Source organism: Podarcis erhardii (assembly GCF_964252035.2).
Source record: "Podarcis erhardii genome assembly, chromosome: 9".
Classification (NCBI taxonomy): Eukaryota; Metazoa; Chordata; class Lepidosauria; order Squamata; family Lacertidae; genus Podarcis; species Podarcis erhardii.
In genome coordinates, this window is record NC_138512.1 from 80593345 (window position 1) to 80617413 (window position 24069).

The 24069-nt window shown below is 54.2% G+C and overlaps 1 protein-coding gene and 1 long non-coding RNA gene across 2 annotated transcripts; one reads left to right on the top strand and one right to left on the bottom strand.

Annotated features, from left to right (window-relative positions):
* The first annotated feature begins 241 nt into the window (after positions 1-241).
* Positions 242-23310, top strand: LOC309350165 (drebrin-like). The gene is made up of 14 exons (XM_081876902.1): positions 242-403; positions 9582-9634; positions 9990-10102; positions 11486-11560; positions 14118-14258; positions 14718-14795; positions 14895-15046; positions 17779-17833; positions 18134-18208; positions 19192-19312; positions 21295-22017; positions 22864-22949; positions 23031-23088; positions 23183-23310. Exons 1-13 carry the CDS (start codon positions 312-314, stop codon positions 23073-23075), a joined length of 1809 nt encoding a protein of 602 aa, XP_081733028.1. The 5' UTR covers positions 242-311; the 3' UTR covers positions 23076-23088; positions 23183-23310.
* On the bottom strand, positions 13342-14014 carry LOC309350468. Its single transcript, XR_014160408.1, has 2 exons — positions 13871-14014; positions 13342-13732 (listed from the first exon to the last, which is right to left on the bottom strand). It is a non-coding gene; the product is annotated as an uncharacterized lncRNA (long non-coding RNA).
* Positions 23311-24069: the final 759 nt, after the last annotated feature.

Genomic DNA, 24069 nt, shown 5'->3' on the forward strand with positions numbered 1-24069 from the left:
ACGCATCTCCCGAGGGCGCCACGTCCAGGGGGCTGAGGCTCAGCTGGAAAGCAGGGCTGGGGCAGCTACTCCACTGCCCCACCCTCGGGGGGCCAGGCGGCAACCGAGGTCGAGACCCGCCTGGCAGATTCCCGGCTGCTTCTCCTTCTGCGCCCCGACGGGGCGGGCCAAAGGGAAGCTGCGGGCCGGTCCCTCCCCCGGTGGGCTGGGGCTGGGGCGGGGCTCGGGGGGGGGAGGGAGGTCCTTCCCTGGCTGCCGCCGCGCGGGGAGTCTGGCCGGCCGTCTGTGGGGCGCCGTCGGGGGTCGTCGAGATGGGCAGCGGCGGCGTCAACCTGGAGAAGCACAGCCTGGCGCTGCTGGCCGCCAAGGGCGACGTGGCGAGCGGGAGAGCGGCCGCCAGCTGGTGAGCGGGGGGCGCAGGGGGGCGTCGGGGGAAGCCCAGCGGGACCCACGTCTGGGGGCGGCTGGGGAGGAGGAGGGGTCCTTCCCAGGGCGCCCCTCTGGGTGCCAGCCTGCCCTGAGAAAGAAGGACGCCGCCAGGCGCAGGCCCGTTGGGTGCCCAGCCGCTGCCAGGCAGCCATGGGGAGCCTTTCGGGACGGGAGGAAGCCGGGAGCCCCGACGGGAGACCTGCACGCCCCCCCCCCAGCAGCTCCAGAAAGGCAGGGCTGCTGAAGTTGCCCCCCTGGGATCGGGGCCCTACACTCCCCCTCCAAGAACGAGGAGGAGGCAAGACCGCCCCCTCCATGAAAGGCAGCTGGGGGTCGCCCCAAAGATCCGTCCAACGGGGACTCAGCAAAGGCAGCCTTAGGCCAGGGTTCCTTCGCCAGCATTTGCCAACCAGGTGCCCTCCCATCCCAGAATCAAAGCATGGCAGGGCTGGAAGGGATCCCCAAGGGCCATCTAGTCCAACCCCAACCAGTGTGGGTCAGGGATGATGGGAGTTGAAGTCCAAAGTGTCTGGAGAGGCTCCCATAGGTTGGCAAAAGGCTGCAGTGGGTGGTGGCATCCTGGCTAAATGACTTGAAATCACAATCAAACCCCAAGCAGAGGAAGGTCAGAGAGTCATGGCTGCTCCTTGCCCCCCTCCCAATGGGGAGGCTGCTGGGCGAGGAAGAGGGAGCCCCACGCCAGGCTGCAAGGGATGGGGCAGGATTCAGTCCTTGGGGAAGGGGCCACCTTGCATGGGGATGGCATTGGCAGTGCAGGCTTGCCTAAGGGCCCGTCTGTGCCAGGATCCTGACCTTCTCACGGTGGCCTCTGGGAAACCAGAAACCAGGATCTTACCCCAACAGAGCCCTGGTGTCTAGTAGCCATGGGGAGCCTTATCTGGGTCATCCGGGACCCCCCACCAGCCCTGACTGCCTAGCTATCCTGCCCACAGCCAGTGCAACCAATTCAGTTTTACTCACCTGAATTAGGGGGCGCATTTGCCTCCAATGTTGGTGGGCACCTTATAGCTCCTTGGACCCTTTTGCACCCGGAGCCAGGAGCACACCCACCCACCCGCTGGGCCATCCCCACCCCCTCTCAGGATCAGGCCCCTCAAGGACTCCTGGCACCTCTTGTTTTGGGTAAATGTCAGGTGCTCTTTGTCACCAGGTGATTAATCCGGCTGGCCACCTGCCCACCTGCCCTCACCTGGCGGCTGCTTAACTCTTCCCTTCCCAGCCGGCTCTGGCTTAATCCTGCCTCCAAGGACGTCCCTAGAGGAGATGGGGCTGAGGCAGCAGCAGCCGCCGCCGTGGGGCTGGCTGTGGGGAGGGCGAGAAGGCCACGGGTTATGAAACGGCTGTGGATTTTGGACTTATTTTCCAACCTGCAGAAACTAAGGGGAGAGGCAGCTGGATCAGGCCAGATCAGTCTCATGTCCTCCAGGCAGCACAGTTATATAATCCTGGGGAGTGATGGGAATTGGGGGGGGGGGAGAGGCTGGCAGGAGAAGTGGAGGATGTGGTTTCTGCAGCTGGAGCAAAGATGGTCCCTTTTGCCATCGCAGTGCGAGGTCTTCTGGGGCTCCTGGGACCTAAATTTATATGTGTCTTGCATTTCTGCCCCACCTTTTACTCCACGGAGCTCCAGGTGGAATACGTGGTTCTCTCCCCCCCCCCCCCCAATTAATCCTAACAACAAGCCCAGACCTCTCAACTGACAACTCAGAGGAAACTCAAAGCAAAAATTTGCGGGAAAATGGGATGGTTATAGAAGATATTTTCAAAAATACAAGAATAGTTTAGCATTCGAGTGACAAAGGAACTAAAAGGAGATGGACAACAATTAAGGATGATTATGTTTTCAGAATGTATTGGAACATTGATATAGAAAGGTTTATTGTTTTGTGTACATTCGATTGTAAGAGAAAATGTATTTGTGTAATGTATCTTGTATTTGTGCCTCTCATTTACAAGATGGGTGACACCTGGCTTGAGAGCAGTACATGTGAAAAGGATCTAGGAGTCTTGGTTGACCACAAACTTGACATGAGCCAACAGTGTGACGCGGCAGCTCAAAAAGCCAATGCAATTCTGGGCTGCATCAATAGGAGTATAGCATCTAGATCAAGGGAAGTAATAGTGCCACTGTATTCTGCTCTGGTCAGACCTCACCTGGAGTACTGTGTCCAGTTCTGGGCACCACAGTTCAAGAAGGACACGGACAAACTGGAACGTGTCCAGAGGAGGGCAACCAAAATGGTCAAAGGCCTGGAAACGATGCCTTATGAGGAACGGCTAAGGGAGCTGTGTATGTTTAGCCTGGAGAAGAGGAGGTTAAGGGGTGATATGATAGCCATGTTCAAATATATAAAAGGATGTCACATAGAGGAGGGAGAAAGGTTGTTTTCTGCTGCTCCAGAGAAGGGGACACGGAGCAATGGTTCCAAACTACAAGAAAGAAGATTCCACCTAAACATTAGGAAGACCTTCCTGACAGTAAGAGCTGTTTGACAGTGGAATTTGCTGCCAAGGAGTGTGGTGGAGTCTCCTTCTTTGGAGGTCTTGAAGCAGAGGCTTGACAACCATATGTCAGGAGTGCTCTGATGGTGTTTCCTGCTGGGCAGGGGGTTGGACTCGATGGCCCTGGTGGTCTCTTCCAACTCTATGATTCTAGGATTCTATGAAAATGTCTGCAAAGGGACTTGACAGGAAGTCAAAGTCAAAGAAAAGATTTTGGAAGATAAAAGGGGGAAATACTTACTTTCATTACTATCATTTTGTGTGCGGGTGTGTGGGTGTCTGCACATATGTGTGTTTTTGTATGGAATGTTTGGGAGGAAATAAGACGGTAAATAACAAACTAAATATTGATGTATGTAATTTTTATTTCTTCACTATATTTAGCGGTAGTATGGCTGTATTGTTTTTTGTAACATACAATCACTCAATAAAAATTATTTTAAAAAATAAATAAATCCTAAGAACAACCCTGACAGCGCCCAAGGTCACCCAGTGAGTTTCCTGGCAGAGTGGGGGATTCGAACCCTGGCCCCACACTCTAACCACGGCGGCATCACGCCGGCGTTGCCCGCCACCCGCTTGGCTTTCCTGAGGCCTCCAGGCAGAGGCGCTGCGTTTGCCTGCGCATGTGAGCGCATGTTGCGCATGGAGTCCTCTCCTTTCTGCCCTGGGGGAGGTGGCGCTGCCATGTCTGCAGACACTCACCCCCCCATGCCAGTGAAAGGGGGTGGGAATCTTTGGGGAGGGAGAGGGCAGCCCTAGGCCAAGGCTCAGCTTTGGAATGGGGCTGGGCTTGGGGGGAGAGGGAGAGACCCAGCCTGATGGGCGGGGTAGAAATAATAAATTATTCTTATTCTGATTTGCTGTGGGCTGCCCCGGTGGAGGCAACTGGAACCCCCACCAGGAAGTTCTTAGCGGTGGAATCCAGCCAGGCTGGCTCTGGTTCTCGGCAACAAAAGAAGGCTTGCCTTACCTGCCCGGACAGGTGTGCCTCAGGTGTGTGTCAGGGATTTCTCTGGGACTCCGTGAGGGCCCACTGCCCACTTTCTGGCAAGGACCAGCCGACCTGCCTCCTTCCCCCTACCTGAGAAATCTGGACGTACCTTCAGAGCTCAGGCCGCCAGGGCTGTTTGTAGCGCCAGGGCTCAGAAAAGAGTTCCCCTGAGCATATGCAGAATGCCTTTCCCTTCGGAGTGTGCTGAGGGAACCCCTGGGCCTGCTGCCTCTGGCTTTGTGTCCCAGGTGGTGGCAATGCCCCCCCCCCTTTCCTCTGAGAAGCTGGATTCTCCCCTAAGGGCTGAATCCAACTTGCTCTCAGAAGAACGATTCTCCTGACATTCTTACGCTGTTCCACCATCTTCCCAGGCAGATCAGAGGGCAGCGGTGTCCTTGCCCCCGCTTCTGGCCGGCTGGGGGGGCTCCAAGCCCCTTTTAGCCTTTCCTGTGGGGCTGCATCCTGCCTCGGCCAGAAGAGGGGCATCAGCCAAGCCCCCCTCCCATTGCAGCATCCATGACACACGTCTTATTTATCTATTGCAAAGAGCTGAATGTGGCATGCGCCGTTCTCCGTCCCCACAACAACCCTCAGTGAGCAGATTTGAACCCAGGTCCTCATGCCGGATTTCTGAAGTGTCAGAGCTCAGCCTCTGGCTCCCATGCCCTCCCCTTCTTCCCCAAATGTTTCCTCGTCTGAGCGCTGAGTGCCTGGGCTGGGTGTGCAGGCTGTAACAGGATCCGGTGCAGACAGGGAAGGAGGGCCGCAGGGGGGCTGGCGGAAAAAGCCTTTCATCCGCTGCCAGCCCCATCACCTCACCCTGATGCCCTGAAGGGGAGGCTGCACCCAGTTGCAGAATTGGTAGAAGTAGGTAGAAGTAGGCTGCACCCAGTTGGTAGAAGTAGGAACTGTGGCGGGGAGGTGTGTGTGTGGGGCGGGGTTGTGGCCAGCAGTGGAGCCCAGCCCCACAGTAGGGGGTGAAGGATCTGGGGCAGGAGGGGGGTGTCTCAGTCAGTGGAGAGCATAAGATTAGCCAGCTGGAACAGGCCAGGGGCCCACCTAGTGCAGCACCCTGTTCTCACAGGGGCCGACCAGATGGGGAACTCGTAAGTAGGATTGGAACACAGGAGCCCTCTCCCAGTGGCGTAGCGTGGGGGGTGCAGGGGGGGCTGGCCGCACCAGGCGCAACATCTGGGGGTTAGGGGGCGCAAATCCATGGGTTAGGGGGCGCAAATTACTTGCCTTGCCCCGGGTGCTGACAACCCACGCTACGCCACTGCCCTCTCCCCTCCTGGGGTTTCCAGGAACGGGCATTCAGAAGCATCACAGTGGAGCCAGACAGCCATCCATACGATACAATTGTTGTTGTTGTTGAGTCCTTTAGTGGTGTCCGTCTCTTTGTGCCCCCCTGGACCAGAGCACGCCAGGCCCTCCTGTCTTCCACTGCCTCCCGCAGTTTGGTCAAACTCGTGCTGGTTGCTTCGAGAACACTGTCCCACCATCTCGTCCTCTGTCATCACCTTCTCCTTGTGCCCTCCATCTTTCCCAACATCAGGGTCTTTTCCAGGGAGTCTTCTCTTCTCCTGAGGTGGCCCAAGTCTTGGAGCCTCAGCTTCAGGATCTGTCCTTCCAGTGAGCACTCAGGGCTGATTTCCTTCAGAATGGAGAGGTTGGATCTTCTTGCAGTCCATGGGACTGTCCCATACAGAACAATGAAATTGAAAAATCTACATAAGACATTCAAACCCCCCTAAAAACTCTGAAACCCCATTTAAAAATACAACATATAGAGACTGCTTATACTGCGTTTGGAACCAGAATTGCATTTGGATGGAAACTGTTTCTCAGGCAGCTAGTCCTAGTCTTTATAACCCTGGACCTTCTTCCAGAAGGCCGAAGCTGAAAGAGATTATTTCCGGGGTGCGCACTATCCTGCGCTATCTCTGCCGCTTTCTTATGGCACCTGGAAGCGTAGATTTGATCCAAGGTGGGAAGAGTGCACCCAATTATTCTCTCCGCAGTCTTTACAACCCTGACTGTGCAGCTGCCACACCACACGCACAGACCATAATTTAATACAATGATAGAATGCCATCAACAGGTCCTTTGAGAGATTGTTTTTCCGGAGGATTCTCAGAAAATATAACCTCTGCTGTGCTCTCTTCATCAGGTCTCTGCTGTTTTCTCCCCAGGTTTGGTCATCTCTCCACTCCATTCCCAGAAATCGAAACACCGAGACCTGTTCCACACACTTCCCCTCAATAATAAGTGGCTGAATATTCAGTTTACATTTCCTAAAGTCCACAATAATCTCTTTTGTTTTCTTTAAGTTAAGGAGTAAGTTGTTTTTGTTTTTTGTTTTTAGCCTTCTCCTCCTCCATTAATCTGTCTAATTCTCTTTTAAAGCCATCCCTGCTGCTTGTGGCAGGGAGTTCCACAGGTTAACCCTGTGCTGCCCGAAGAAGGATTTTCTTTCCCCTGTCCTGAACCTTCCAACCTCCAGCCTCATGGGACGTGCACAAGTTCTGGGAAGCCTTTTTCTCTCTGCACTCTGTCCATGCTCCTCTCCTGGCCTTTCCCCTGAGCCAAACAGCCCCAAACGCCTCCATCTTTCCTTATGGGGCTTCTGCCCCACTGTTTTCTCCTTAGAGGGGGCTGGGAGGCAACTGTGTGCCCAGGGAGGGGGGCTTAGGGCGGGAGGCTGCGTCCCAAGTGGCTCCTTCCAGAGACCAGGCAGGCCTGCTGGGCTTCCCCTGCCCCCCTGCCTGCCCCATTGTGCTCCTGGGGGGGGGGTTGTTCTGGAAAGGAAGCATTTCCTCTCATTCAGGTCCAGATGCTGGAAGGGGGAGGGGGGCTGCTCCCTCTGCAGAGACCTATAGGAAGTCAGGGTGGGGGGGGAGTTAATTGGTTGGTTTAATTAATTAAATTGATTTATTTAATTAATCAAGGGGGCGTGCATGGGTCTCCCCCTTCTCACTTAACCCCCACAACGACCTTGCGAGGCGGGTTAGGAATTTCAACATAACAATTTATCAAAAATCCATCATCCTCATTTCCCCCCCCCATTTTCCTCCTCCCCCCTCCCCAAAAAGGAACCCCCTCTCCCACCCCAGACTTTCCTCCGCTCCTCTCTCTGGTTTCTCAGCACATTTTATTCTCTGCATATTATAAAATTGTAAAGATCCTTCATTAATCTATCAATATGTTACCAATAAAAAAATTGTGTATGTTTATTCAAAACCTGCCAAGGAGTCCAGTTAATAGTAATAATTAATAATAATAATAATCATCTATTATTTATACCCTGCCCATCTGGCTGGGCTTCCCCAGCCACTCTGGGCAGCTTCCAACCAAATATTGAAATACAATAATACAGTTCATTTTGTTGTTTCTTTAAGTACTTTATAAAAGGTTCCCATTCTTCTTTAAAGTCACAGTTGTCCTTGTCACGTAGTTTGTGTGTCAATTTCGCCAACTCCGCATAATCCATCAGTTTCTCTTGCCACAGTTCTTTGGTCGGGATTTCCTCGTTCTTCCATCCTTGTGCTATTAAGACTCTTGCCGCCATTTCCTTGGCAGGTCTTTTCCTACAATCCCTGGGGGAGACCATTTCGGAGCATGGAGGGCCCCCAAGCTATCCTGGCTCAGGCTGTGGCCTCTTCTCTCCGCAAGGGGCTCATCCTTTTGCGAAACTGCCGGCCTCCAAGCGTTGCAACATCCTCCTGCGATGCATTCCGTACATTAACGATGTGCTGGTTGAAAAAGGATTTCCGCTGCCAGATACCCCAAAGCTCCTGGAGACTTCGCTCACTCCCCCCCCCCCCCTGCCTTGCTGGGCTCCATCTGTGGCTGCCTTAGGAGGCACATAGGCGCATGGATCCAGCCCCCTCTTCTCACTGAGGCCGAGCAGAGGCCCCCATGGGAAGCCCGCAAGCAGGATTCGCACACAAGACCCCTCTTCCCTCCTGTGGTTCCAGCTGCTGGCTTTCTGAAGCCTTGCTGCCTCTGACCATGGAGGTAGAGCCCAGCCATTGTGGCTAGGAGCCGACTCCCCTCCATGAATTATTATTATTATTATTATTATTATTATTATTATTATTATTAATTTTTATTTATACCCCACCCCCCCAGCCAAGACTGGGCTCAGGGTGGCTAACACCAGATATAAAACAATTGATTGAAAGACAATTTAAAAACAAGATTAAAATACAGCATTAAAACATTAAAATACAGCCTCATTTCAATGGGAACTCAAATCAAAAACTTTTTTGGGGATGAAACCTGACCATGGAGGTACATCCCTGAACCTCAGCCAGCCCCCTTTGCCTGCCTGTAACTGGCATTGCTGCCAACCTGGGCACTGAGATGGGCCAGCCAGCTGTGTGGGTTTGGGGCTGTGTGTTCCGCTCCGCAGGGGTGTTGTTCCTCTTCCCTTTCTTCTCATGCATCCGTCCAGAAGGGTTTGGAATGAGCCTGGCTGTAGTTTCCCAAGGAAGCCTCAGAACTTGCCCCTTGGGGGGGGGGGGTTTGCGGTTGGAGCCTGGACCCTCGGGGGGGGGGGGCAGGTGGAAGCTCAAGCCAAGGTGAGGTGAGACTGGTTGTGGGGAACCAAAGAGCTGCGGGGGTTTGCAAAGTAGCTTGGGGGCCTCCTCACCCAGGAGGTGAATGCCACCACGACAGCGTCCAGGCGCAAGGGGGGGCAGAGAGGAGAGGCCCCCCCCACTATGTCTTCAGCTCCTAAGGTTGGACTACAGTACAATGCAATACAATACTCTTTATTGTCATTGTCCCATACAGGACAACGAAATATCTTCTTAAGACAATCAAAAACCAACAAGCCTGCTATTTCAGCTATCCCAACCTGGTTAGCCCCCAAAAACTCTGATACCCCATTTTTAAATACAATATACTCCCATAAAAGGTAAAGGGACCTCTGATCATTAGGTCCAGTCGTGGCCGACTCTGGGGTTGCGGCGCTCATCTCGCTTTACTGGCCGAGGGAGCCAGTGTACAGCTTCTGGGTCATGTGGCCAGCATGACTAAGCCGCTTCTGGCAAACCAGAGCAGCGCACAGAAACGCCTTTTACCTTCCTGCCAGAGCGGTACCTATTTATCTACTTGCACTTTGACGTACTTTCGAACTGCAAGGTTGGCAGGAGCAGGGACCGAGCAACGGGAGCTCACCCCGTCGCGGGGATTCGAACCGCCGACCTCTGATTGGCAAGTCCTAGGCTCTGTGGTTTAACCCACAGCGCCACCTGCGTCCCTAGAGACTACCTTACACTGCGTTTAAAACCAAAATCGCATTTGGATGGAAACTGTTTCTCAGGCAGCTAGTCCTAGTCTTTATAACCCTGGACCTTCTTCCAGAAGCTGAAAGAGATCATTTCCGGGCTGCGCACTATCCTGCGCTATCTCTGCAGGTTTCTTATGACACCTGGAAGCATAGATTTGATCCAAGGTGGGAAGAGGGCACCCAATTCTTCTCTCCGCAGTCTTTACAACCCTGGACAGCGTTGTTCTTTCCCTGGCTGTGCAGCTCCCAAACCACACACACAGACCCTCGGGGTTCCCTTCCAGTTCTGCAATTCTGTGCTTCTATAATGGGACATCCTTCTTTCTGTCTCCTGCCCAGGGCCCTCTTTTCCTACGAAAAAGCCAACGAGCTGAAGCTCCTGGACTCTGGAGGTAAGACTTCGAAGCCCCTGGATAATTCTGCAGCCCGTGGCTCTTCTCCCTTGTAAACCAGGGATGTAATCGTGCGGGTGCTTAATTTTTGCTGCTACTGGCATTGACTTTTCTGTATTTTTAACGTTATTTTGATTGTTTAATTTATATTGTATAATTATTTATTACAAGTATATCAAACCAGGCTCACAAAGCATGTATACTTCTTGGGATGTTTTCATTTGCTTCTGGCTACTTTTGTTACATTTCTGAAATTCCTTAATTGCGCGTGGTTTAACTATGGAAAGGCGACTTGCAGAGAGGTGAAGGTGATTTTGATGTTTGCTCCTTCCCTCTCCCCCACCTCCCTTTCCAGCCGGGGGTCCCGATGAGCTGGCCAGGCGCTTCCAGAGCGGCAGCATCATGTACGGCCTGTGCCGCCTCCCAGATGCCTCCACGGGGCTGCAGCACGTGGTCCTCATCAGCTGGGTGAGCCGGGGGTCGGCCTGGGCAGGGGGTCTTCTCAGGAGGGCGGCTGGGTCCCCGTTGCAAAGAGGGGCTGCACAGAAAAGGGCTTTTAAGCTTGGGAATAAATGACTTGAGTGTTCAGGGTGAGCCAGGGGCGCCAACGTGCCCCCCACATTAAGCGGGCCCGGTGTCACGTGACCCATCCCGCCCCCGCCTGGCATGCCAGCGTTCACCCAGGGACGGCGTAGGATGGCAGCCCCTTCAATATTGGGAGGGCTCGGCCCCCTGCCCAGAAATATTGAGAGGCCTGAAGCCCCTTCTGCCTCCTATAGTTGGGGTGAGCAGTACACTGATGACACAAGACTTCTTCACGCAGTTAGACTATGGAACTCCTTGCCACAGGAAACAGAGGAGGGGAGAGGGTTGCCCTTGGGTCTGGATCCTGTTTGCCTGCAAGTTTCCCACTGGGGCATCTGTTTGGCCACTGCGAGGACAGGATCCTGGACCAGCTAGTCCCCCGTGGGCCTGATCCGGCAGGCTCATCCTGCATTCCCCTGCACTGCCTCTGCCTATGTTGTGGGAACTGCAAAGCCGCTCTCCTCCCCAGTGGGCTCAGAGACTGGGGGTGGGGGTTTTGTGGGGGGGTTTGCTGGGATCTGGCTGGACTCCCAGGGGTGACAACCCCCCCACCCTACTTGCTACTTCCTGCCAGGCTCCTAAGGGGGGGTGTCTCCTGGAAGGGAGACACACAAGACCCAGGCACCTCCTTATCTGGCTCCTCTTGCTGCCCGGGCTTCTGCCAAGCGCCGGGGTCTTCGGAAAACCCAGCAATGAATTTTGCAAAGGGGTCTACCTCCAAATGAGCTCCTCTGCAGAGGAACAGGGCTAACGGGCATGTGCAGAGTGCACGCACCCCTTCGCGGTTGCCTTCGGATTCCACACATCGGATTCCAGGTGCCCCCAAGGGAAACCCATGAGCAGGATCCAAGCACAAGAGCAACTTTCCCCTCTTGCAATTCCCCGCAACTGGCATTCAGAAGCGTTGCAGAGCCATTAGTAGCCCAAATTGCTCAACCCTTTCCTGATCCAAAATGTCCTGGATTTCAAGAAGGGGACCTCAAACGCCACCAGCCCAACCCGCTGTGGATGCAGGACCCCCGCTTCCTACGCCAGCCTAGCTGAGAGGCGGGCTCCCTTGGGAAACCTCCGGGCAAAGCAGAGCCCCCTTCTTTCCCTTCCCAGCCCCCAGCCTTGCCAGGAATTTCTCGGTCTGGGCAGCTGCACTGCGGGCAGCAGGATAGCTCCCTAGATTTGGGGCCCCCTCTCTTTAAATCCCCTGCCGCTTTGCCCCGGGGGCCTTCGGGGAAAGGGGTCTGAACTTCTGCCCCTTCTCTTTGGCACCAGGTTGGCGAGAAGGTGTCGGAGCAGCAGAAGCAGGCCTGTGCCGGGCACCTGCCGGACATCCGAGCCTTTTTCAAGGTGAGCGGCCAGCATCCATCAGAAGTGGCTGTTTCCCCTGGGTGGGGAGCGAGGAAAGGGCTGTCCCAGACCTCCCTGCCTGCCCCCCTCGCTGCCTGCCGGAGTCAGTTTTGGACAAGTCCCTTGCTTTATGCGCCCCCTCGCCCAGCTTGTCCGGAGTTTTGGGCTGGGCTGCCATCAGTATGCCGATGACACCCAACTCTAGCTGTTGATGGATGACCATCCTGACTCGGCCCCAGACACACTGACCAGATGTTTGGAAGCTGTGGCTGGATGGTTACGTGGGAGCCAGTTGAAGTTAAATCCTTCGAAGACAGAGGTCCTTTGGCTGGGAAGGGATGATATGGGATTGGGGGGGCAACTCCCATCTCTTGCGGGGGTGCAATTAGTGCCAGCACTGTCCGTTAAGAGTTTGGGTGTAATCTTCGATACCTCCCTTTCCATGCAGCTACAACAAAGGCGGCATTTTTTCATCTCCGCCAGGCTAAGCAGTTGGCCCCTTACCTCTCTCGCCCTGACCTCACCACTGTCATCCACGTGACGGTCACCTCCAGACTGGATTATTGTAACTCGCTCTACGTGGGGCTGCCCTTGAGACTGACCCAGAAACTCCAGCGGGTGCAGAATGCCGCAGCGAGGCTCCTTACGGGGTCCTCACTGCAGGATCACATTCATCCAGTGCTATACCAGCTGCACTGGTTCCCGGTGGAGTACAGGATCAGGTTTAAGGTGCTGGTTTTAACCTTTAAAGCCCTATACGGCCTAGGACCCTCGTACCTACGGGACCGCCTCTTCTGGTATGTCCCATGGAGGAACTTACGGTCTTCAAACAAAAACATTTTGGAGGTCCCAGGCCACAGGGAGGTTAGGCTGGCCTCAACCAGAGACAGGGCTTTTTTGGCTGTGGCCCCAATCTGGTGGAACGCTCTGTCCCAAGAGACTAGGGCCCTGCGGGACTTGACATCTTTCTGCAGGGCTTGCAAGATGGAGCTGTTCCACCAGGCCTTTGGCCAAGGCACAGCCTGACCCCCTCCTTTGGTAATCCTCACAGAACTCTAGCCCAGTGGCTGACATTAATTTGACTCTGAATTGATTTTATAATGAATTGATTTTAGAATGTTTTATTATTTTACTGTTGTTAGCTGCTCTGAGCCCGGCTTCAGCTGGGGAGGGCGGGATATAAATAAATTTATTATTATTATTATTATTATTATTATTATTATTATTATTATTATTATGGAGGATCCTGACCCCCACACCCTGGGAGTGTGGGAAGAGTGAAGCGCTTGCCTCCTTTTTGATCCTCAAGAGGAGACAGCTGCTCCTCCAGCTCCTTGCTCTCTCTTCCCTCTCCCTGCCCCCCCCCAGCTTTGCCTCCCAGGCTTCCTCCTCGCAGCCGGAAGGGACCCAGCTGCAAACATCTGGTTCCCAAGAGGTTCTACATTCCAAGAATCTGAGGCTGGAATGAGTTTTCTCCCAGGCTGCCATCCCAGACGCTCCCTCGATCGCCCTGGCAACTGTCTGGGTGGGAAGGGCTCGGGGAATTGGCAGGGCTCAATGGCAAGAGGGGGGTGCCCCCCATGCCTCCTCTCATGCCACACCTTCTAGGCAAGGGGTAGGCAACCTAAGGCCCGGGGGTCGGATCCGGCCCAGTCGCCTTCTAAATCTGGGAATCTTAGTCCGGGAATCAGCATGTTTTTGCATGAGTAGAATGTGCCCTTTTATTTAAAATGCATCTCTGGGTTATTTGTGGGGCATAGGAATTCGTTCATTTCTTCCCCCAAAATATAGTCCGGCCCCCACAAGGTCTGAGGGACAGTAGACCGGCCCCCTGCTGAAAAAGTTTGCTGCCCCCTGGTCTAGGCGTTCCCAAAGTGTTCAGGTGGGGGGGGAGGGATCCCGAGTTAGAATGGGCTTGCTGGGCAAAGGCTCCCCCTTGCCGCCTCATGCTTCCTAAGAGAATCCTAGAGTTCATAGGGACCCCCAGGGGGCATCTAGTCCAGCCTCCAGGAATCGCAACAAAGGCACCTCTGACATGGCTCTCCATCCTCGTCAACAAAGGAGACTCCACCACCTTCTGAAGGAGTCTGTTCCACCATCTCTTACCATCGGAACGTTTTTAATATTGAGTCGGAATCTCCTTTCTCGCAATCTTTTTACTGCTGTTAGCCACTCTGAGCCCAGCTTCGGCTGGGGAGGGCGGGATATAAATAAAATTTTATTATTTATTATTATCATTATTAATTTGAATCCATTATTTTGGGACCTGGCCTGCGGAGCAGCAGGAAATGAGCGTGCTCCATCTTCCACGGTGCAAGGAACGCACTCTGCACATGCTCAAGGGCACTGCCACCTTCCCGTTTTCAGGGCCGGGTCTTCCCTGCCCCTCCTTCCCGCTCTCTTCCCGCTGGGCTGCCTCCTTCTCCGGCAGTTTCCCCTGGCCCCAATCCCTGCCAATGGGGATTGTGGTCCCCCACTTGGGGGAGGCTGATGCTGTGTGCCCCCCACCCTGGGTGAGAGTGCCCAGTGCTTCCCCTCTGTTCCCCCCCCCCTGCAGGAAGCCCGCCTGGTGGTGAAGGCGTCCCGAGCGGAGGAGGTGACCCAGGAGGGGCTGAGGCACTCGCTGCCCCTGGTTGCCCCACCAGGAGGTCCTGAGGCCGCGAAGAAGGCGCCGCTGGGTGACCCTCAGGAGCTGGTGGTAAGGAGGAGCCAGGGGGAGTCCCTTGGGTGGGGAGGGGCAGCCAGCGCCCCAGGGGATCGGGCCGGGCAGCTGGGGGAGCCTGGAACACCCATGTGGGTTTCCAAATGGCCTGTGTGTGTTTGTAGGGGAGTGCCATTGGTTGGGGGTTAGACAGGTCGCCTGCCCCTGGAGCACATTGTGGCCCGTTGGCATCCAGACGCTTCCCTTGTATCAGAGAATTGCAGAGTTAGAAGGGACCCAAGGATCATCTAGTCCAACCCACGATTGTAGGGGGTTGGACTAGATGACCCTTGGGGTCCCTTCTAATTCTACAATTCTATTTAATCCGCATGACAACCCAGCGAGGTGGGTTAGGCTGAGGGGTGCTGACTGGCCCCCAAGTGGGTTTCTCTCAGGTCCTAGCCTGGTGCTCTAACCACTGTGCGGCACTGCCTCTCTGCCGGTTCTTTCCCCCAGGGCACCAACTACAAGAAGACCAACCCGGCGCTGGAGATCCTCCGTACCAAGAGGGACTCGTTCTGGGCGCAGGCGGAGGTGAGGAGGGTGCCAGGGGGAGGCCCCCCCCAGCTGCAAGGGGGGGTTGGGGTGGCCCCTGGCGTGGCCTGACCACACAGCTGCTTCCCCCCCCCCAAGAGGGAAGAGGAGCAGAGGCGGGAAGAGGAGCGCCGCCGGGCGCAGGAGGAGCGGAGGCGCTGGGAACGGCAGCGCATGGAGGAGGAGCGCCGAGAGGCGGCCGAGAGGGAGCGCCGGGTGCAAGAGAAGGAGCGGCTCGTCCAGGAGCAGAGGTGGGTGCTCAGTCTTGGGGGGGCTGCAGGGAAACGGGGGCTCTCCCATGTAGTGATCAGGTGGGATTGCTATGAGGAATTATGAAATATGCATCAAAAGCCATTGTGTCCGCGGTGAAAGCACTGCGTTGACTGGGTTTGATTCATTGACAATAATCTCTGATCGAATCCCACAGGCCTCTGCATCTTTGCTTTCTCTACACCTGACAGACACGTACCGTATTTTTGGGGCTAGGTGTGCACACCGGACCATATGGCACACCTAGCCCCAAAGAGCAAAGAAGCCAAGACAGCGAGTGGGATCCAGCGCTGCGCTCCCCGGGCTTCATGCTTCAGGCTGCTATCCGCAAGCCTTCGGAGCCCGGCGGGAACTCCCACCGCACTCCAAAGGCTTGCAGATAGCTGCCTGAAGCCCGGGGAGCGAGAGGGGTCGGTGCGCACCAACCCCTCTAGCTCTCCCAGCTTCAGCGAAAGCCTGCATTCGCTCCATAGGACGCACACACATTTCCCCTTCATTTTTGGAGGGGGGGAAGTGCGTCCTATAGAGCGAAAAATACGTATAAGCATCCTAGGACACAGACCAGTCGGCGGCTGCTGCATCAGGCATCCTGGGCTATAAAATTTGGTAGGCAGTTTCTTTGATGTGCCCTTCCTTGGTTTTGTTCATCTTTGGGCCTGGACATAGTTTCACAGGAAGGTGATAAAGATACCTACCGTATTTTTTGCACTGGACCATAAAGACGCACCTAGTTTTTAGGGGAGGAAAACAAGAAATAAGAAAGCAACGCTCTTCGCTCAGGAGGCTTTGCGGGGCTATCCCTGAAGCCAGGATAGCCCGGGAGAGGCTGTGCGCGGCTAAGGTTCCCCCAAGAGCCGTGCCCTTCTCCCTCCTCAGGGAAAAGCCCCCAAGAGCCGCACACACGCTCCATGCGGCTCTTTAAAGGGAGCGCTGAGCAGAGCCTCCCGCCTGCATTCACTCCATAAGACGCACACACACACTTCCCCTTACTTTTTAGGAGGGGAAAAGTGCGTCTTATAGAGCGAAAAATGCGATATCTCCCTGCCATCCTTCCTCTCCTGTTTACTCCTCTTTATGACCACTGGAGTTTCCTAAATGCATTCCTCTAGTCCTCTTTTATTTACTCTGAATTACGTATGCATGCTCAAGTAGGAAATTAGCTCTTCGTAGTTAAAATAATTTCTTCTGATCTGACTTTGTCCCACGTGGGGTTTTTTGAAATGCTCAGAGGAAATCTGATTGGTTCTTACAAACACTGTGTAGAAAGTTCTTTCGTGAATAAAATGACCTGGGCCAAGGAGTGGAAAGGAATTATTATTATACGCACTCCTCCCAGGCCTTGCTAGTTCAAGCCTCTGTGTGTATTTTATTATCAGAGTCCAATCCTTCCTTTACTTTGGGAAGGCCTCACTCCCACCCTGGTATTGGCGGGGATGGAGGTGGAACACAGCGCAGTTGGACTGTGGAACTCCCTGCTGCAAGAGGCAGCGATGGCCTGAATTTCCTGAGGAGAGGATTTGGGGAAATTCGCAGAGAATAAGGCTAGCAATGGCATCAAGCCGCGATGGCTCTGCTGAATTTTGTTGTTGTTGAGTCGTTTAGTCGTGTCCGCCTGTTCGTGGCCCCATGGACCAGAGCACACCAGGCACTCCTGTCTTCCACTGCCTCCCGCAGTTTGGTCAAACTCATGCTGGTCACTTCGAGAACACTGTCCCACCATCTCGTCCTCTGTCACCCCCTTCTCCTTGTGCCCTCCATCGTTCCCAACATCAGGGTCTTTCCCAGGGAGTCTTCTCTTCTCATGAGGTGGCCAAAGTCTTGGAGCCTCAGCTTCAGGATCTGTCCTTCCAGTGAGCACTCAGGGCTGATTTCCTTCAGAATGGAGAGGTTTGATCTTCTTGCAGTCCATGGGACTCTCAAGAGTCTCCTCCAGCACCATAATTCAAAAGCATCAATTCTTCGGCGATCAGCCTTCTTGATGGTCCAGCTCTCACTTCCATACATCACTACTGGGAAAACCAGAGCTTTAACTATACGGACCTTTTACAGATAGGTAGCCGTGTTGGTCTGCCATAGTCAAAACAAAATAAAAAAATTCCTTCCAGTAGCACCTTAAAGACCAACTAAGTTAGTTCTAGGTATGAGCTTTCGTGTGCATGCACACTTCTTCAGATACACTGAAACAGAAGTCACCAGACCCTTCTATATAGTGAGAAGGTGGGGAGGGGTATTACTCAGAAGGGTGGTGGGATTGGGTGATTGGCAGATAGCTGTGATGAGCCTGTTGACGACTCTTAACGACTGCAATAGGTCTTACAGGAAAAAGCAAGGGGTGAGAAGGTGAAAAATGGCTTTGTCATGTATAATGAGATAAGAATCCAAGGTCTTTGTCCTGGGAGATTGAAGTGTTCTCCTACTGGTTTCTCTGTCTTGTGGTTCCTGATGTCAGATTTATGTCCGTTTATTCTTTGGCGTAAGGTTTGGCCTGTTTGTCCAATATAGAGAGCTGAAGGACACTGTTGGCATTTGATGGCATACACAATGTTAGACGATGAGCAATTAAATAGTCCCGAGATGGTATGTGATGTTGTTGGGGCCAGTAATGGTGTATACGGACCTTTGTTGGCAAGGTGATGTCTCTGCTTTTTAAGATGCTGTCTAGGTCTGCTGAATTTACACCTCCCCCCCAAAAAAACCCCTCATTTTCCTGCAGGAAACAACAAGCCCAGCTGGAGTCAGAGGAGCGCAGGAGGGAGCAAGCCCGATGGGTGAGTCAGGCTGCAGCAGAATCCGCACCCTTGTCCACAGCCGATTGCTGCCTCTGCTTCCGTGGCTTGGCGGCTGCCTGGCTCCCATGGGGAGGGTGTGTGGGTTAAGCCTGGCCTCTTCCATGGGGCAGGAAGGTGACCCCAGAGGTCCAGGGTGTGGCTGCATGATCAACAGGTGGGGTTTAGCAACTGGCAGGCAGGAATCCCACAGGTGACATCTCCTCCAATTGGGTGGGAGAGGGTTTTCCTGTAGGGCAGGGGACCCTTGGCCCCCCCTGACCCCCTGTCTCCCCCAACCAGGAGCAGCAGCAGCAGGAGCGAGAGAAGGCGCTGGCAGAACGGGGACCCCTGAGCGGCTCCGCTGAGAAGGCCACTGTGAGTGGACGGGGCTGGCTGGGGTTTTTTTCTCCCTGTTGCTGAAGATTCAGGGTGGATAAAAATGCATAGTTAACCTGTGGAACTTCCTCCCACAGGAGGGTGCGTTGAATTTTTCCACTCTCCCAAAATGAGGGTGCTCAAAAATTGTAACGTGACGTGGGAATTCAAAAGATATTTTGCTTCAATTAATGTATTTTAGTTTTGCTGGGCAAGTAAAATGCAAATACAATTGCATGTTGTTTAGCCATTCAGTCGTGTCCGCCTCTTCGTGCCCCCCTGGACCAGAGCACGCCAGGCCCTCCTGTCTTCCACTGCCTCCCACAGTTGGGTCAAACTCATGTTTGTAGCTTCAAGAACACTGTCCAACCATCTCGTCCTCTGTCAGGATTCGTTTAAAACAATCACCAAGTACTTGTAATTATATTATAAATTAATATTTTTTATTATTAAGCATTCCTTGACATTTTCGGAAGGTTAAGATTAAAACTCTTTGGTTTTCCAAAAGCAGTTTATGTGCCTCTTCATCAGACGTCGACATACCAAATTAAATATTGCCCAGTCGCAAAAGTAATAGCAAATTTAAATTCCTAACTCCCGAAAACATCTAATTTAAGATCCCTCACTGAAAAGTTTTGCTCCCTAAAATGAGACAGAATGCTTCTGAAAGGGAAAGCACAGGAGGAGAGACTTGCTCTGGTGCTGATTCTGTTGGTGGCTTTCGCACTCGGGTCCCCTATTTGGCCCTTCTGAAACCCGGATTCTGGGCTGGATGAGTCTCTGGCCTGATCCTGCAGGCTCTTTCTGTCCTTCTGCAAGCCAGAAGAGGGGCTTCCATGGGGGCCTAGCTGGCTTCCGTGGGGCACCCAGGCCCCCGCCTTTCCTCCTGTGGCCCCTGGGCTCCTCCTCCATGGGCCAGATCCTGCGTTGGCCCCCTCCCTGCAAGGCCCCCCCAGCCAATCCTCTTCTCCTCCTTCCCGCAGGAGGCGGCTGCGCTGGCCTCGCAGCGCCCCCACGACCCCCGAGACTTCTTCCACCAGAGGGAATGCTCCGGCTCGGCGGTGGGGGCCCCCCAGTCGCCTTCTCCCACGGGAGGCCGGCCAGGTGAGTGGGGAACTCCCCAACTTTATTGGGGCGCTTGCTTACAAAGGGGAGGGAGGGAGGTCCTGGCACAGCCTTGTACGGAGGGGGTGGCGGGGGCTGCAAAAATGCGTCAAGAGTTGGTTATGAAATGCCAAGCTAGCGTCTGTGGCTGGGTGGGAGGCCGCCTGTCAGGGTTCCTTTGGCTGGGATTCCTGCATTGCAGCGGGTTGGACTAGATGGCCTCTGGGGTTCCCTTTCAACCCTAAAATCCTATGGCTCTGATTTAGGGACCAGGAAAGTAACAGTTTTTTTGTGGGGGGGGGGGAGAGTCACAGGGGCTCCTTCCTGTCCCCTTTCTGGCTGCTACTGGTTCTCCCGATCCTCTTGCCCCAATCCAATAATTAAAAAAACAACTTTCCTGCTTTGAACCGAAAGTGGCAGCCCTGGCCGCCTTGGAAAGCTGCAGCTCTCCCTCATCTGGGAAATCTCCCTCTTGCTTAATAATTTAATTTAAGCCAGAAAACACGGCCACGTTTCGGTTAGGAGGCAGAAAATACCGTATTTTTCTCTCTATAGGACGCAGCCGAGCAAAGGACGCACCTAGTTTTTAGAGGAGGGAAACAAGTAAAAAATCTTCTGAATCAAATCAGTGTCGGGGCTGAAGGGGGAAGCACGGGGTTTCCCCATAAAGCCCCGCCATCCCCAAGCTAGAACAGCGAGACGCTGCACAGCGCTCCGTCTCGCTGTTCTGGCTTCGGGGACAGCCTTTCAAGCCTCCGCAGGACAGAGGGGTGCCTTCACCCCACTGCCCTGCGGAGGCTTTGCACAGCTAACCCCAAAGCCTTTGGAAGGCAGCGCAAGGTCCCACTGCGCTCCAAAGGCTTCAGGCGGCTACCCCTGAAGCCTGGAGAGCCAGAGGGGTCAATAAAGCTATATAGGTTTGGCAGAAATGTTAGAAGGAACTAGGTATAGACAGATTGTTAATGCATTAAAAGGGAAAAAAACTAGGTTACAATATGTTAAAATTAACTATAAGATAGAAAATAGATGAAGATGGAAAGGACTTGCTGAAATAGTTAATTGAAGTGGAATACAAAAAGGGAGGCGTTGAGGAAGTCAATGAAACAAGTGTATGAAAGTTAAGATCGAAAATATTGGAAGTGTTTTTAATTGTTTTTGTTTTGTTTTGTTAATTTAATGTTTTCTGTAGTGTTTTTGTTTCTGTTTTTCTATGTCTAACCTTTCTTTTTTCTTTTTGTAATTTCCAAAATCTTAATATTATTTCCAAAAAAAAAAGAGATAGAGCCAGAGGGGTCGGTGCCCACCGACGCCTCTCGCTCTCCAGGCTTCAGCGAAAGCAATGCGTAGCCTCCGGAGTGTGGAGAGAGCGCTCCCTCTGCGCTTTGGAGGCTCCGCGTTGCTTTCGCTGAAGCCAAGGAGCCTGCATTTGTTCCATAGGACGCACACACATTTCCCCTTCATTTTTGGAGGGGAAAAAGTGCGTCCTATAGAGTGAAAAATACGGTACTTTCCCCCACCGTATCTGCCCAGCACCCAGCCGTAAATCTTTTCAGAAAGTTTTGGGTTGCCATATTTTGAAGAGCGAAAAAGAGAACGCTGTGACGACTCTCGTTTTCAATATAGAGCAGGCATCCCCAAACTCAGCCCTCCAGATGTTTTGGGACTACAACTCCCATCATCCCTAGCTAACAGGACCCCAGTGGTCAGGGGTGATGGGAATTGTAGTCCCCAAACATCTAGAGGGCCGAGTTTGGGGGTGCCTGCTAGAGAGGCTGTGATTTATTGTGGGGGGAGAAGAGAAGACGAAAGCAAGTCTTCAACCCCCAGTTACGTCTCAGCCAAAAAGTCTAGCCGGAGACATTTGGGCAAATTTTAAAAATCCACCCGGACAGAAATTTTACTCTGGAAAAAGAGGACGTGTCCTGGAAAAAGAGGACACATGGCATGCCTATAATTTTGTGTCTCTTTTCCCCTCGGATCAGGACCGCCACGACGTCCTTTCCTCCGCCACCAGCGCAGCCTGACGGAATCGGCCTACATCTTCCGGGGGCCGGATCCTGCCCCTGCCAGGCGCCCGTCCGGAGACTTCTCGCCCTCCCCTCGCTCCCCGCAGGCTGCCCCTCTTCCCAGCCCCCGTCTCCCCAAAACCCCACCCGCCGGGAACCAGGACCCTGAGCCCAGAAGCCCCCCACCTCTGGCCCCGGAAAGCAGGACCCCCCTCGCCCCCTCCCCGCCTGGGGGGAGCCCGGCCCCACTCCTGGCATCCACCCTGCTGGACTCAGGGGACCCTGCCTGGACCCAGCCCCTGGAGGTGCTCGGGGCCCCCCCACCCCCCACTATGCCAGCAGAGTCTGGCCCCCAGCCCCCTTTCGCCCCGCATGAGGCAGAAGAGACCCCTTCCATCGGCCACAGTGCTGGCATGGAGTCGCCCTCCCTGGCCAGCGCCCCCCGGGCAAAGTCCCCACCTCCAGCCCACGTGCCCCACAGCCTCCCCACGGAAACGGGCTCAGCGGGGTCCTCTGCCCGGGGGGCAGCTCCTCCACTCGGCAGCCCCCCTGAGGAAGCAGCCCTGCCCCACGCTGAGGCCGGGGACCTCGCCTCCTTCCGGGGCCCAGATCTCGGAGGGCTCCCCACGGCCGGCGCCCCTGAAGCAGTGGATGGATGCAAGTTTGTGGCTGCCCCGCTGGGAAAGGATCCTGCAACAGGTCAGACCCCATTCCCACCCCCCACATAGGGGGCAATGCAATGCAAAAAGTCCACATTGCTTGCAGGATGCTGGAGTAGAAAGGGCCGGATCCTGCAAGCTCTTCCGCCGTTTCTTAGGAGAACCTTCTCTGGCCAAAACTGGCAGGAGACACAGACAGACAGAGCTTCTTGTTTTCTCAGGGCCAGATTTAGGTCTGATGTGGCCCTCAGCTCCTGGAGGTAGCGGGGCCCTTTCTAGGTCCAGCTGTCCTTTGTCCACAACAAATTGTCGCTGTTTTTTTGTGTTGGATATATGCTTTATGGTAATTTATGGACCTCATAGGGATCTAAAGCCATTTGCACATAACAATATATATATTTTATCCAAGTAAAAAGCTTTTTATCTTAGATTTTGGAAATGTACATCTAGGTGTTTTTTTCCTTTAATTTTTTTGGGCCCCCCTCAAAAGAGAGGGGCCCTAAGAATAGTTTTTTTAGCTTATACAGTCATACCTCATGTTACGTTTGCTTCAAGTTGCACATTTTCAGGTTGCGTCCCGCGGCGACCCAGAAGTACCGGAAAGGGTTACTTCCGGGTTTTGCCGCTTGCGCAGACATGCAAAATGACATCACACGTATGCGCAGACGTGGCGAATTGTGACCCTCGCGTACGCAGGCACAGGCTGTGTTCTTTTCAGGTTGCGAACGGGGCTCCGGAACGGATCCCGTCCACAGCCAGAGTTACCACTGTACGTAAATCCAGCACTGGGTGTGTGTGTGTGAATTGGCGCATGCCTTTTTCTTGGGGGGCGGGAAGGTTGAACGGCAGTGAGACCAGACTCTTCAGCCCCCTCTCCCCTCCACAGACCCTCCGCCAGCACCTGACTCAGCCCCATACTCTGGGTTCAATGGCACGTCTGCCTTGGAAGAGGAGAGCTGGCCCGCAGGACAGGTAACACACCTGTGGGCAGGTGGGGCGGGCGGAAGAGAAGGGGGCTTGGGGGCTTTTTGCTCAGCGAGTCTCTGCTTGCAGGAGACACCGTCCGTCGAGACCAAACTCCCCGAGGAATCGACCTAGGATCACAGAGCAGGTGGGTTTCTTCTTTCTTCCCTCCCACCCCCTGGGTGATCTCAGTTCTACTTCACCCCCCCCCCCAAAAAAAATCACTGCTTGTCTTTCTGCAGGTGGCAGCCAGGCCCCCGGGGCCGATTCCAGAGAGGAGGGCGAGGACCCCTCCCTGCCCACAGAAAGGGCTGGAGAAGACTAGTTCAAACACTTATGTGGACCCCCCCGGATGCAATTCGGCCCCCACACCTGCTTGCTTTGGCTTGGATGAGCCCCTCCTCACCTGCCCACAGCCATCTGCTGCCACCCCCCTCCCAGAAGCAACTCTGCCCCTGCTTTTGTCTTGCCCAATAAAGGAAAAGTGGGAAGCTTGTCTTTGTGGGTCCTCTGTGGGGCAGGACTAGGGAAAGCCCCCCCTCCCCCCAGCCCACAGGGAATGAATTGGGAGGCGGGGGAGAGCTGAGGGTGGAGAGAGGTTTTGCAGGGCTCCCCCCACCCTGAAGGGCAGAGCCCTAGGGGAGGCCGAGGGTGAGCAGTGGGTCTTGCCCGCGGACTGGGGGCTGTAACCCCCCACCCCAGGACTGGGGGCTGGGACTGTCTCCCCCTCTGAGCTCGTGATGCAGCAGCCAAAAAGGCAAATGCGATTCCAGGCTGCATCAACCAAAGTCAAGGGTCTTGAGATCCAGGGAAGAAATAGCATTGCTCTTTTCCGCCTTGGTCAGACCGCAGCTGAGGTTCTGGGTGCCTCAGTTTAAGAAGGGTATGGACAAGCTGGAAGGAGGGAAACCAGGAGGACCAAGGCTCTGGAAACCAAGACGTATGAGGAATGGTTGAAGGAGATGGGTATGTTGAGCCTGGAAAAGAGGAGCTGTGCTAGCTGCCTTCAAAACTCTGAAGGGCCAGCACACGAAAGATGGAGGAAGCTCGTTTCTCCTGCTCTGGAGGGCAGAATGCGAACCCATGGCTTCAAATTACTGTATTTTTGTGCCATAAGACGCACCTAGTT

What these genes read in the sequence shown, in the direction of transcription:
- LOC309350165 (XM_081876902.1), top strand. Translation starts at nt 312, where the DNA reads ATGGGCAGCGGCGGCGTCAACCTGGAGAAGCACAGCCTGGCGCTGCTG. An exon ending in ACGTGGTCCTCATCAGCTGG is followed by an intron (nt 10,103 to 11,485) that starts GTGAGCCGGGGG and finishes CTTTGGCACCAG; the next exon opens with GTTGGCGAGAAGGTGTCGGA. An exon ending in ACATCCGAGCCTTTTTCAAG is followed by an intron (nt 11,561 to 14,117) that starts GTGAGCGGCCAG and finishes CCCCCCCTGCAG; the next exon opens with GAAGCCCGCCTGGTGGTGAA.